This window comes from Polypterus senegalus, chromosome 7, assembly GCF_016835505.1.
Source record: "Polypterus senegalus isolate Bchr_013 chromosome 7, ASM1683550v1, whole genome shotgun sequence".
NCBI classification, from domain to species: Eukaryota; Metazoa; Chordata; class Cladistia; order Polypteriformes; family Polypteridae; genus Polypterus; species Polypterus senegalus.
The window spans coordinates 54,953,355-54,967,424 of record NC_053160.1 but is presented as its reverse complement, the minus strand read 5'-3'; the positions used below and the strand labels follow the sequence as shown (position 1 = coordinate 54,967,424).

At 32.9% G+C, this 14,070-nt stretch overlaps 1 protein-coding gene across 5 annotated transcripts in view; it reads left to right on the top strand.

Moving 5' to 3' along the window:
* The window catches only part of mast4 (microtubule associated serine/threonine kinase family member 4), a 454,258-nt gene that overhangs the window by 285,884 nt on the left and 154,304 nt on the right, over positions 1-14,070 (top strand). For 3 of the 5 annotated variants that reach the window (XM_039758648.1, XM_039758651.1, XM_039758650.1), the window contains one exon: positions 12,857-12,937. The exons of 1 other annotated variant lie outside the window; for it this stretch is intronic. In XM_039758648.1, the coding sequence (XP_039614582.1) occupies positions 12,857-12,937 (81 nt within the window). Of the gene's footprint in view, positions 1-9,952; positions 10,152-12,856; positions 12,938-14,070 lie in introns of those variants that run through there. One more of the 5 variants, XM_039758652.1, reaches the window with a different exon arrangement.

The window sequence follows — 14,070 nt, the reverse complement described above, 5'->3', positions numbered from 1 at the left end:
GTCAGTGTGATCAGAAGATCTGCAAAATATGTAATATATAATTTACAGGAGTTAGTTTTGCATCTATGAGGAAAATTATAGTAGGTAAGAATTTTGATGACACAGATTATTTTCTGGAGCCCAAATGATTTTATAAAATTATCTTTGTAAGACTGTATATTAATTAAGGCACTAAAGAGGTATTGAATATTATCTTAATATTGAAATATTTTCTTTTTAAGTACCAATTTGCTCTTGAGGAAAAATGTATGGTTTATACATTTCAGGGCCATAGAATTTTTATATCTAGTTTCTCTATCTAAATGAATAAAATTAAGATACATGCAAGTAGATCAGAAAAGGCTATGTGAGAAATACTTGGTTTATGAGCCTTTTGATTGAAGGCACGTCAATATGTCAGATAACTGCAATTGGTTTCTTTGCTATGTGACACATAAGAACTGAAGCTAGTTGAGGCCCTTGGAAATGACTGAAATTTTGTAAGCTGGTAAACAGTACAGATTTGCAAATATGGAAATATTTCTGAAACAGGGGTCCATGGTAACTTATTGAATTGATTCAAATTAAAATTGCAATATCGCAGTATTTTGGTCAGTACCTGGTTTGCTGGAAAAACTTGATACTGAGTTAAGATTGCATTGTTCATTCCATGTACTTTCCATGAAAGTAAACTTCAGAAGTAGAAGTGATGTTATGGGGAAGAGTATTTAAATAATAGACCCAGGTATTTTTCCTTTAGTATCTGAAGTGCAAATTTTCAAATTATAGATTATTTTTACATAAAATCATTACAAATGATTGACTGAAAATGTTGCACAGCTAATCAATATCCAATATAATAATATTCAGTGTAATAATATCTAATCTATCTGATATAAAATTAGAAATACTAGAATTCTGATTATTCACAGAAATAGCAAAGTATAAACATTGTAATTAAAAAACAGACTATACCAGTTAGCAGCATAGGAGAGAAAGACAGCAACTTCAGTTTGATAATAAAATTTTGGAAATAATACACCTCTGTGATTGCCATAATGTTGCTTCTTTGAGATGCTGTTCATCTAATACCTGTGGTGTGGTCTTATGCTGGAATGCATCACATGTTCCTATGACAGCTCATAATTGACCTGTAGCTTGATTTCATGCAATATCATATTACTACTCTGCTAATCACAGGATTATTTGGATCAAGTTTTAGACTGAAAACAAAAAGAGGTTAGAATAGTGTACCTAATGAGGAGCTCTGATGACTGAAAGATAAGGGCTAAGTAAAGGTTCATCCTTTCATTTCATTGTTGAGTTCAGCTGCTAAAAATACAATTAAAAAATCCATAGGTAAAGGTGGGTGCTGTACACTGCCTATGCAATTCCTTGTATTCCAAGAGAAACCAGAGATTCATGTACCATACTGTTGTCGAGTAGTGGAACATCATTAATATCAAAGGTTAACATTTGCCCAAAATAGTGTTGTGGCACAATTGGTAACAATCAGTAGGTCTGGTAAATATAGCCTAAAATTATGCAGTTAATGCCAGCGTAGAATGAACAGCAGCTATAGAAATTGTAAATTCAAGTAAAGTATTAGATGTTTGGCTTTGTTTGAGGTCAAAACTCCTTGAATACATCTATACTGTAGTTCAAATCAGCTATGTCAGATGAAGCATATTAGTGCTATGTTTTTGCTTTAGGAAATATCAAGTTTTTTCTAGTAATAATATGCGTAAAAACTGAAAACAACTGAGTTTGCCTTGCTATCTGTGAATGAGTGCATATGTAAAATAGTGCAAATTTTATTGACATAATGAATATTTTCAGCTGTTAGCAAAAATTAAAATAGTATAATTAAATATTTTTCTTCTGATGATGCATAAAGCCCATTATGTTTAAGCTATAAAGATGTACTTCATAAATAACTTAAGTTTTTAATCTTTAAGAAACTCACAATGCATTTGCCATTTTAGATTCTAGAAATGTAATTCACCTATTTAAATTATACCTATCTAAATTTGAGCATGGGAAGCATTTTATTGAAAATGGCTGACTTTTTCTGTCATACGATTTTTGCCTGTATCCGTTTATATTGTAACCATAGTTGAGTTCACCTTTACGCGACTCATCACAAACCTACAGTGATATAGCAGGAGGTTCAGTGATGTAATAATCTTATATGTGTCACACAAATTCTTCAGCTATTCTGGTTGGTTTATTTTTGAGTCTGCTTCATGGCAGGTACTAAAGATAAACCTAAATGGTTGCAGAAGCTAGAAATTCCTGGGGAAGAATATAACAATGTTTGATGTGAAAGTTTTGTGTGTGCAGACCCTGTCCCGTCAGTTCACTGCATTGCTAGCTGCCTGGGATGGAGAGGTTCTTGTTTAGCTAATTTAAGCCACCTGCCATTATTCGGCAGCATGGCTAAGTATGCAAGAGCTATGGTTTGTTAATAATGAAGAAATAAATCATGAAGTGTACTAAGGGTGAACCTGTTCTTCCTCATTGTATTAAGTAAGTTTTACATATTCAATTTTTTAAACTGTGTTTCTGTGGGGTCCTATTACCTCTGCAGTATCAAATTACTTGTTAAAAGTTAATATACACCAATATTCATATTCTTTCAGTAAATTTTATTTTGTGTTGGACTTAAGGGACATGCCAGTCTCTTGAGGTAAAGTTTTTTTCAAAGAATAAATATTTTTAGGCATGGATTGAATGATTTACTTTGTTCAGAAATTTTTGAAATGGTAATCAGTCTGAATATACATCAGTAACTTATTCTACTATATAGTGCATACCTACTTGAAACTACACCAAATATACCAAAGCATACCAGTAGCAAATAAAATGCTTCGTAATCTCATAAAATTACAAGGTAAATTATATACAGTATTTAGAAAATATGTGTATAATTATATGTTTGACCTGGCATTTTGTGTGTAGAATATGAAGATTGATTAGTTGGCTGATAACATGACATACATAAAGAGTGACACTTGATGTTAATTTTTAAATTGAAGCCTTGTTTGTCTACTATAAAGCTAATCTACTGCATTGTACTTCATTATATACGGTAATTTGAAGTATGTAAAAACCTGTAGTGATGTTCATAGCTTGTATATACATTGTGGCAGACAGAAAGTTTAATTTTTAAGGTTTTGGCAACAAATTATGCTGCATTGCACTGATATCACAGTGTTCACTTTTTGAACATTTTATAATGTTTCCTATTGTCTTCATTTAATGGGACGTAAAAGAGGTAGTTTATTTTCTAACAAGGCCAAATCATTGCTTTTAAATCTAGAGATGGTTGTCTTTGATCAGAGAAATATTCTCCCCACGAAAATATCCATATTCTTTTATTTATGGGGGTTTCAAAAATATGAAATAACAAGTTCATTATTTATTATTATTTCATGTCCTTGGAATTTACATTTAATGTTTTCTGTGGGCGATTGGCTAAATTTATTATAAAGATGAGTAAAATATACCACAGATGGTGTGAAATTACATTTTAGTCTGTGTATAATGTCACCAGTGTCAATTGTGTACATGGCAAGTATTTGATGAAAATGCTGCTGAAATCTTACTTCAAATATTTTCAGTTCCTAATTTACCTATTTTCTTTCTTTCTTTCTTTCTTTCTAATCAAAACAATAGCAATTTTCTTTGCTCTGGAATCGACTCCTTTCTTGACATATGATTGTCCAGATTTGCATGATCCAATAAAAACTGACAATCTCACACATGTTTAGTAATTTCTGAATTAGAAACTCCACAAGTGAATAAAGATTCACTTAAATATAATTCAAAAACTTGAAAAATAATTGAATTAATTACTGGTAAAAGTGGCTTAATCATAAAACCAAGTCAAAAATAATGCAAAACAGAAAGGAAGCTATCCTAAGGGTCAATTAAATGGAAAAACAGCAATGATCCCAATTAAAATTCTCCAGTGTAGACCACCAGTCCTCTTATTGAACATGTACAGAATGCCTCAAATAGAGGTGCAATTTACTGTTTCTCCCCAGTCTGTCCCTCGAGGGCTTGCCCAAAATATGGCTGACATAACAATGGTGTCTCACACTGTTTTTATGGTTATTTTGCTTCTGCAACATCAAAGGCAAGTATTTAAAACTCCTGTACCAATTTCTTTGATGGACATGAGAGTCCTAATTTTATCTGCACATCAATGAATAATCAGTGAGAAACAGATAAAGGAGTTTGCATAGTCAGTAATGAGGATCTTGGTTTTTTTTGCTTGTGGTTTTAATATCAAGTTTTTTTGGTAATTGTTTTTTTCTCATATACAAAGTATAGGGAAAGTATCAAAATCATCCAAAAATTTTATATTGAGATTTTAATGGGTCTCAATGTTTTAGACCTCTCTGAGTCCGAAAATACCATTTTTAGAATTATGTCTGTGAGTGTGTGTGTAAACACGATAACTTGAGTATGCTTTCACTTAGGTCAACCAAATTTTAAATATAATTATTGGGTACAACACATATATTTCTGTCAACCTTTGGGCTATTTCCTTTAACTGGAAGTGGTACCTTTACCTTTTATTCATGCAGCTGCAGAGTCCGATTTATTCAACTTTACTTTTATAATAATTGTTCAGCATACTGTATTATTAATTTGATTTGACTTGTTGGTGGTGGTTCTTTAATATACATAATATAAAAATATAATCATTGTCTTGCGGTTTACTCCTCAAATATCCATCTCCATATCTGAGTTTAGTTTTATTTGAATGCTTGTATTTGTAAACTTTTTGATTAATTTCTGGTTTTTGTAATGATCATTACAGAGCATTAAAGTTTATTTTGAAACTTGTTTCTTGTTTGTTTTTGGAGGTAAGAAATGCATTTTATTGTTTTACTTTTCAGGTGGTATGTTAACTTTAAATATGATAGAAGCAAAAACTAAATTAATTTGTAGTGTGTTAAGCAATAGCAATGCAGGCAATAAAAGGTTAATGAAAAATCTGCACTTAGGAAAAATGTCATAGTCACACTGTGTAATCTAATGCTAAATTCATTAGTGCTCACAGTGAATAGCCCTGTATTAAATAAAATGAACTGATCAAGTTATACTGCCTTATTAGACACGGTTATTGATGATTCAGACAGAAAATATACTTAGAACAGAGCAGATTATACCTTCATTAGAATTTTGAAGTAATTAATCTAATATTGTATTACTCTAAGCAGTTCTACCATATTTTTTATTTTTAAAGCATTTATCCTATTTTTATGTGTATTAAGTTCAAATGTGTTCCAAAATGGAGTCATGAGCTGATATTAAAACTGCATGGAATATGTTGTGGCTTTCAGATGAATGAAGATTATAGTCTATTAGTGATATTACTGCAAAATTCATTTTCCAGGGGAGTTGTAGTGTATATATCTTCTGTACTGTATTACAGTACTTGAAGCACACTTTTGAAATACATGTGCTGTTTTTGTTGTTGATGCTAGTGCATTGGTTGAGATCATACATGAAAAACCCAAAACAATATTTTCATGTTAAAAAGTTTTACATTTACGCAGGATTATAATATTTAATATTTTATAATTAATCCTGGAGCAAACCTGTGTTACAACTAAAGCTCCTTACTTCACTTCAAGAATTTCTGCATCTGGGAAGAAGAAAATGTCAGTTAATGTGAACACATTTTATCTGTAAATGAGGAAGAGAAAAGACAGTTTTGCAATCTCAATTATAGTCAACAAACAAAATTGGAAGTTCACATTGTTCACAGTAACATACTTAAAGCCTTGAGCATGATAATAGATAAATACAGATTTGCATGTCACTTCAAGGATAGTTTAAATCCCCACTTGCAACATTGGATAAAAATAAAGGGTTGGCTTAATTTTAATATTAACAGTGTAACTACAATGTAATCAAGCATTGTTTCTGTGTAATATGTGAAATGTGCTGCAGATTCAGCTTTCCTTTAACTTGACACTAAGACTTGCTGTGTACAACACTGAATTCACAGATATTTTGAATCCAAAACTGTTATTACTTTTATCACAACCCAGACAATTAAATGAGTATTTATGTTCAAAGCAAAGCTTTATCATATTTTAAATTTGTGGATTTTACACAGCTTAAGTGAATGGGAGGCAGTATCATGACAGCATCCCTGCATACATGGTACATTTCTTGCAAATAGTAATTCTTATCAAGGTAGTTTCTTCTTCATCATTTGTTAGTTTCATCTGTCTGTTATTCAATCCATTTTTTACTTTATTTAATACAATGTTGTAAAGAAGTGCTAGTCATAATGCTAAACTTTTAGACAATTAAGCTATACTGGAAGAACAGAAAAAAAGTACAATTAGTCTTGCACTGACACAAATATTAGAGCATTATCGTAAAGTCTTCCTCCTGGTAAATGTTACCTGTATTAACTGTTTATAAAAGTAAAGTAAATAAAACTTGTAACTTGATTTCCTCTCAAATATGTTTTTATTAAACCTGTTTATTCAATAAAGTTATTATTTTTCAGTATGTAATATCCATATTTTTGTAAGGTAGTGCAATAATAAATTTTGGAAGACTGGCACTATATTGGACAATTGTTATAAGTGTGTCCTGAAATTGACTGGCACGCATATTGTGTTGGTTTCTGTTTTGTAGTTAAAGCTGCTAGAATAAGACATGTCTCCCTTTGATTCTGAAATGGAAAAGCATGATAAAAACATGATTGGGTGCATGGATGAAATAAAAGGCTTTGCACTATTTATTACTGCACTGCTTATCCTTGTCAGAGAAATATGTTTTCTTTAGATTCACAAGAATAATTTATTTGCTGTCCATTTTTTGTATTTTATTATTAAAAACAAAGTCTTCTATTCTGCTTGAATATATTCTGGAAACTTTTGCAGACATTGATTCCTACTGAATGCTTAACACTAAGATTACCTAATTCACATGAATGTGAAAGCATACCTTTTTAAAATGGAATAAACAAATAAATGCATTCTGTTTAGTTTGTTATTTGGATCAGCAGCTGCAAAAAGATGCTCTAGTTGCTAACATCCCTGCAACAAGTTGTATCACGCTAGCAGATTGTATTTAATTGCACAAATTTTGTCTACATGTGCTTTGACTACATCTTGTAAAGTGATTTCATGTTTATGAAATGTGAGTCCCAAGTTTCACTCAGCAGCTTCTTGGAAGGTGAGGTAGCTGTAGAATAGTTATTTTTGAAAAGAAAGCAGTAAAGCTCAACATAGATTGAAGTGGCCTTGAACTACTAAAGCAGCTACTGTAGCATAGAGATTAATATGGACATGCATTAAGGTTAAGTAAAATTAATGCCAGGTAAGTCTGTACTTTTCATTTTGTATTTTTTGCCATTTCTGTCTGGAAGGGACAATAGACTTATTTGACTAAAGCAGCAACTATTCTCCCAATACATTGTAGCAAAATGGGAACATAACAACATATACAGTAATTCTGGCATCATCAGCCTTGACACCCATTTTCAGTCATCCTGTTGTATTTTTTTGGAACACATTTGACTTTTCACCTATACCGTATTTACACATGAAATATATTAATCTCAGACATCAATGCTAAAAATAGATATGCATGTTAATAAGTTAACAAACTACAGTAGATTGTCAGTTAAGTGAATAAGAATAATGACAGCATCATTTTACAAGTTCTAAACAACATCAATTAGAAAACTATTTACTTAAGTAAATATTCTTTCAAAATGTGTACCTTATCAACTAGTCCTCAAAGTTAAAGCTGGTGTCTAGTTTGAATGCATGTCTATCAGATTTTCATGTTGAATATTGGCTTTGCACTGCCACATTACATCTCTTCACCAAACCATCTTTTGTGTCCCACTGCACGTGCCCAGACCACCTTACTTTGGTTTTTCACAGCACAACACCCATTGCCTTTTACATCAAGTAATTTGTGTTACCCAGCATTCCTCCTCCTCTCACTCTGTGACACTCCACACATACACCTGATCATTATCATATTCTCATCTCTGTTTTTTTTGGCTTTGTTTCATGTGCTGCTTTCAATGGTCACGTTACACTCCCATGTAGCATATGGATCCTCACACAGCTTTCATACACTTATCTTCAGTATAAGAAATTGCACTTATTAAAATAACACTTATTTTGCTGTGATCAGGTTGTGATGGATGACATGCTTCCAACACAGCATTTTGCCGTGTTTTGTCTTGTTTCTTCTATTTCATTTCTCTGCCATCTCTGCAGTGGGTTAGGGTCTGTATTCTCTTTTTGTTTTACTTTTTTATTTATTGTTGTTGCAGTTTCCTTATTTGGTTGTTTCTTCTTTATTTTATTTAAAAATTAATCTAATATCCATCCATCCATTATCCAACCTGGTATATCCTAACTACAGAGTCACGGGGGTCTGCTGGAGCCAATCCCAGCTAACACAGGGCGCAAGGCAGGAAACAAACCCTGGGCAGGGTGGCAGCCCACCGCAGTTAATAGAATATTGTTTACAAAAAAATAACAAAAGCTTTCATATATTTTTGCCGTCAATGGCAGAGAGTTTCATACTTTCTTTATATAATGCATCCTTTACCTTAATAAAGACAAAAAAAGCATGTGTAGTAAATTATTGAAAAATAACGTTTCCTTCCTAGGCAAGAAATTACAAATAATCAAGAATGACAACCTACAGTTCAGCATTTTGAAAAATTATGAAAAGTATTAAGCTATTTAATGTAAACATGTGTATAACACAGTAGGAAAGTTCTGCCATACATTTCCTGGGTTGGAGTTTGAGCCCTTGGCCATTGTCATTGTATCCTTCTGCATTTTCTCTGGATACTCTGTTTTCCATCCCTAACATAAAGATGTGTATTTGGTTAACTAGCACAAAGTTGCGTATGTGAGTGTTCCTCTATGTCTTGCCCTTGATGCTCCAGGAATACACTTTGATTGCCTGTGTTTTTCTACTAGAATAAACAGATAATGTGTGGATGGTAATAGTTTCAAATTGCAATGTAGGTGCACACTCAGGAGTTTAAAAAGCAACAAGTTGTATTCAAGCTATAAGGGCATGATCTTGATGTTGGTGCTACCTAAATGTTAATCTAGCCCATCTTTGTTAGAAGTAATAGAATGCAAACTCGTCTCCTATGAATCCTACTATACTTGAACTTGCATTGTTTTCACCTGACCCACTGTCCCTTTACAGTACATAATTGAAAGCAGTCTGTATCCTAAATCAATTACCTATTTGTATTTTTTTCTCTTTCATTTATAATATTCCGATAAAATTGAATAATGATGAAAATGAAATTATGAAATTACTTCCGTGGCATTTTTGAATTTTGCTTCGTTATGTGTTTTACATTTTTTGTTAAATATTTGTTGAATGATTTAAAACAAATATACTTTTAGGAGCCCTAATTTGGATGAAGTGGGTTTGTGAAAGTTATGTTACTGTATGTTAAATTAACAATATGCCATCCAGCAGTGTGTTAAAAAATATATAGTTAATGCACATGTACACATGACAAAACAAAACATTCACACTTATAAGGTTAGTTGGAGTAATTCTGCTTTAAAGAAAGCCAACTAGACAGTAATAAATGGCTGACATTTAAAAGTGAGAAAGAATAACTGCTTGTGCTTGCAATGCAGTAATTATTCTCTTGAGTGCAGTAAGTCCTAATGAGTATATCTCTCCCACCCCATCACATTCACATTGGGGTTGAATTTTGTGTATATAGTGTGCAGTGTAGTGGATAAATTTGCCCGTAATGAACAGTTAAAATCAGAATGTGGGTCCTGGTGCTTTAGGCTTTGCTGTGCTTTTCTTCAGCGAATCAGAGCAAAGGGAAGGGGGTGGGGGGGCTTTCCTCAGCCTCTGCAGGCAGCTGACATTCTTATCTGACAGCTAGACGTGAAGCTGGAAGGACCCAAACTTAATGCCTTACCCCCCTCACCCTTTCACTCCCCCCTACCCCCTCCAGAGAGATTGTTAGTCCATTCCTTTATAGTAGTTCATTTTGGTTCTTTGTCAGTGCCGGGATGCTGGCTGTGAATATGTCATGATTACAATAGAGTGTGCTAACATACTGCGGCCATGAAAGCCCAGCGGGAGAGACTACGAATTCCAGGGCTGACCTTGGAGTGAGTATTTTCTTCTCTTTAATATTTTTATGATTTGTTTTCTTATCCTTTATCCATTGGCTATGTATTTGCTCTGTATAAAAGCTGTGGTGACTCGTGCTGCCATAGATAGTGTGTTCAGTGATGTAGGTTAAAAAATGGAACTGCAGTGAGAGCTAGCAAGAAAGCCTAAATGCGTGCAGCATACTGATAGCAAGAACCTCAGTGTTGTTTTATCATGATACACAAAAGCATTAAATACTGTAATTATCATGACAGTCCATTGTAGTAATGATGACTTTGCAGGCCGTGACCGTTCTGTTTATATTTGGAGCACAACCATTTGCATTGTAGGCCTTTATTTTCAGTAAATATTTGCAAACAGACAAATGGACTAGAGCAGTGTTACCAGTGGGGGATAAAATTAATTAGCTGTCCTCTTTTGCATTTGTGTACAATGCACAGAGCTTTAGCATTTATATTTTGGAAAAATTATATTTAGTATTCCACAGTTTCTGAAAAGAAAAAAGCAACAGAGAAAAAAACATGATGTGAAGCTTTCCGTTTCCATAGCACCATATCTGTTTACATTTGAGATTTGTAGCCATTGTGCTTCAGTTTAGCTTGAAAAATATCTACCTTGGCTGTTTTTTCAACATATTAAAGACTGCAGTTCATTGAAAAAATACGGTTGCCTTCTTACTGTAAAGAGACAAATTAAAAACCCATCTCAGGTTCAAAATATAAATTGACTATTGTATCATTTCAATCTTTTGTTTAGGCTCAGCAGTTATCCTTGTTAGTAATTGCTTTTGCTTATGTATGTATATATATATATATATACTTAAATATTTGAAATAAAACTATCCAAGTCTGTGGCCAGTTTACTAATACAGTAGTCCCACATTGTGCATTGACAGCCAGGTTATTTAAATTTTGAATTGCATCACCTGTAGGATATACAGTAACAGGTTTTGCAAACTCCCACACAAATCTTATTTTCCTGGTGTGGCCCGGCCCTGCACTTGTGCAAACTCTGCAAAGACTGTAACAAAATGTCTTGAAGATAGATGCCTTCGTAATATTGATCCAGTTTTTTTTTTCATTTTCATGACTCCACAGATTGATAGGTATGATTACGTCATGATGAAGGGTTAAAGACGCATTTTATCATACTTGGAATTATATTAGTAAATGCAGCTCCTCGTGCATTTGTCTTTATTCAGTATTAAGGGAAGATCTTAAACTTTATTTTATTGTCACGAAATGTGTCATAAATTATTTATTAATATAGAAAGTGCATAGCTGCAACCATTTTCCTTTAGGTTACACACGAAACACTAATTTATATATTGATATCTTGTGCAAAAGGTATTGTGAGCCACAGCAAAATTTTACACAGTATTCAATATACTATATAAATTTTACATGATGGGAAACATGAATGCAAAAACTGAAAAAAAAAAAACTTCTGAATTTTTCACTGCACGCAATCATTTTAATCAGTTTTATTTAAATGTAAGATCCATTTTTTAAAACTACCAGATTGCACAATATTTTCAAAAGATTTGTCATTTGTAGAAGAGTTATATGAATATTATATTAATAGTTTGCATTGCCCGCAGAACACGTTTATCTTTACAATTGAATCCTTTGGCACTGTAAAATTTGTCTAAAGTGAAGAAAAACTATCCATAGTATTTTGTATTTTGATATCACATTATTAATTTTCCCCAATTTTCTTGGCCAAATATTAGTTGACCAAATTTTGAACATCATTTATACATGTAACCTAATTCTTTAAAATTTGCTGCTATGACAAAACATGTTCTTGCTGGAGTTTTCATTAAGTTAAAATTGCAACACATATCATCTCCTTCCTACTTTGTCTTCCGACATCCATACATGTGTTGTCTTTTAGAAATAGTATGGTATCAATCGGCAGATATTAAATATATAACCTGCTGCATGATGTACTTAATTTTGGTTTAAAAAATATGTTTGAGCTCACCAACAGTGACTATTCAACATTCTATTCAAGTAGACAAAATTAATTTCACATTTCATGCTTAACATTACAATACAGACTTCCATTTTAGTAGCTTTTTACTCTTCACATGTTTTGTTTCAATTTAATCCAGCAATCCACTTCTACATGCAAAAATATTTTAATTAATAGAAAGAGTAAATATAATTCAGCCCAATGGCACAGAGCAGTGTCAGTATCATGAATGTTTGATCCCCAGTTTTCATGCATGTAGTTTGCAGAACGGTCCTACTAGTACATACTTCACCTTAAGTACTGCTGTCTAGCCTGAAATTTGGGGATCAGTGCATATATGCTTGTATATGTGGTATGTATGCATGTATGTAAAAAAAATATAAGCCTAACATTTTAGACATTTTTTCATAACTACTGTACATTTCTTAGCTTTGCTTTAGTTTTTGTTACATTCAAGAGTTAGAAATAATCGCCAAACTTGCTTGAAAGCATGAAATCCTGTCTTCTAGGATCTTCTCTTGGTGCTGCAGTTAAACTGATTTTACATTGTTTTTAGCTTACATGGTATTATTTAAAAATCATAGCTTCAAAGGGCTTGTTTAATGATGCTCTTCCTGAGCAGTGACTTTTTTTTCCCTTTTGCCATTTTGAGTGTGCTATGTGGACAGTTAACTATTTGCTTTTTTTGTGGACATATAGTTATTAAACTCAATTTAACTTTCAGCCTCACTCCCAGAAGTTTGAGTCCAACTCCCACAAGTCCCTGCAGCCCATGCAGCCCACTACATGCATTTCACTTTTGGAGGTAAGATATAACCCTTTGAGGGTGGTCATTTTCCTTCTGAAAGCTATAAATTGAATAGGTTTATGTATCATTTATGAAGAGAAGACATTATGAAATTGAATCTGCATTTGAGCTGTGAGAGATATAAAAATTAACAATGAAGTTTTGGATTGTTATTCAGCAGTTTTCTTTGTAATTATAATGGTTAAGTAGTTTATGTGTATAGTAAAATATACAGTAATGTTAGGTCAGTTTTTACAGTTGAGTATTGGCAAGGTAAATAAATGGCTTGCTCTTTCTCAAGTTCTGTACTGAGCAAAACGTGAATTTCAATGTGATTGCAAACTAAGCCTGTTAGAATATCATGTTTGAACAAAAGTACAAAGTGACCTAGTGTTAATAACATATTGGTTTTCTTTTACGTACTTTGTGTCAATTTAAGGGTACTACCAGCATTGTAGTAAAAAATGCTATCCTGCATGAACCTTTTTTCGAACTTCTGTTGAGAAGTACATAATTGCGTAAAGATCTGTAAAAGCTGTAGCTACACCAAGAAGTAGGAGTAAAGGATTAGATGAGAAATTGTGGAGTCGATATAGGATAAGGGGCTCTGTAAGGCAATTGAAGGTGCTTTTCCTCAGATCGGAATAGTGGGTCAGAAAACAGACATGCAGAGTTCTAACAATAGATGAGTTGTGTCTAGTAAGGACTCTGGAATGGGTGCCATCTAAATGGTCAATAGGGGACATGTTTAACTGTGCAGATGAGCTATTGATGGGGTACTAGTTTTCAGAAGCATCATGTTCTTGTCAGAAAATCTATTTTGTCTACATCCATGCAAGTGGCTGCAATAATTTACTTTTAAAGAAAAGACAAGCAGGTTGTATGCATGCAGCATTAAGAGGTCAGCCAAGAAGCTATCTTGGTGTGTGCTTGTTTCTAATGTTGCTTGAAATAATGATGGAAGCATACTTAGAAATTGCAGGTACATGCCATTCTATGATGGCCAGGCATGTTCATTCTTTTTTTTTTTTTACACGTTAAGTTACTTTGATATGGACTCTTTGACCAGCTGTTTGCATTGCTGCCTGCTGAATGCAGTTTGCAAAATTAGGAGGGTAGATGGTTCAGGGTTATATTTGCTGTATTTAAAT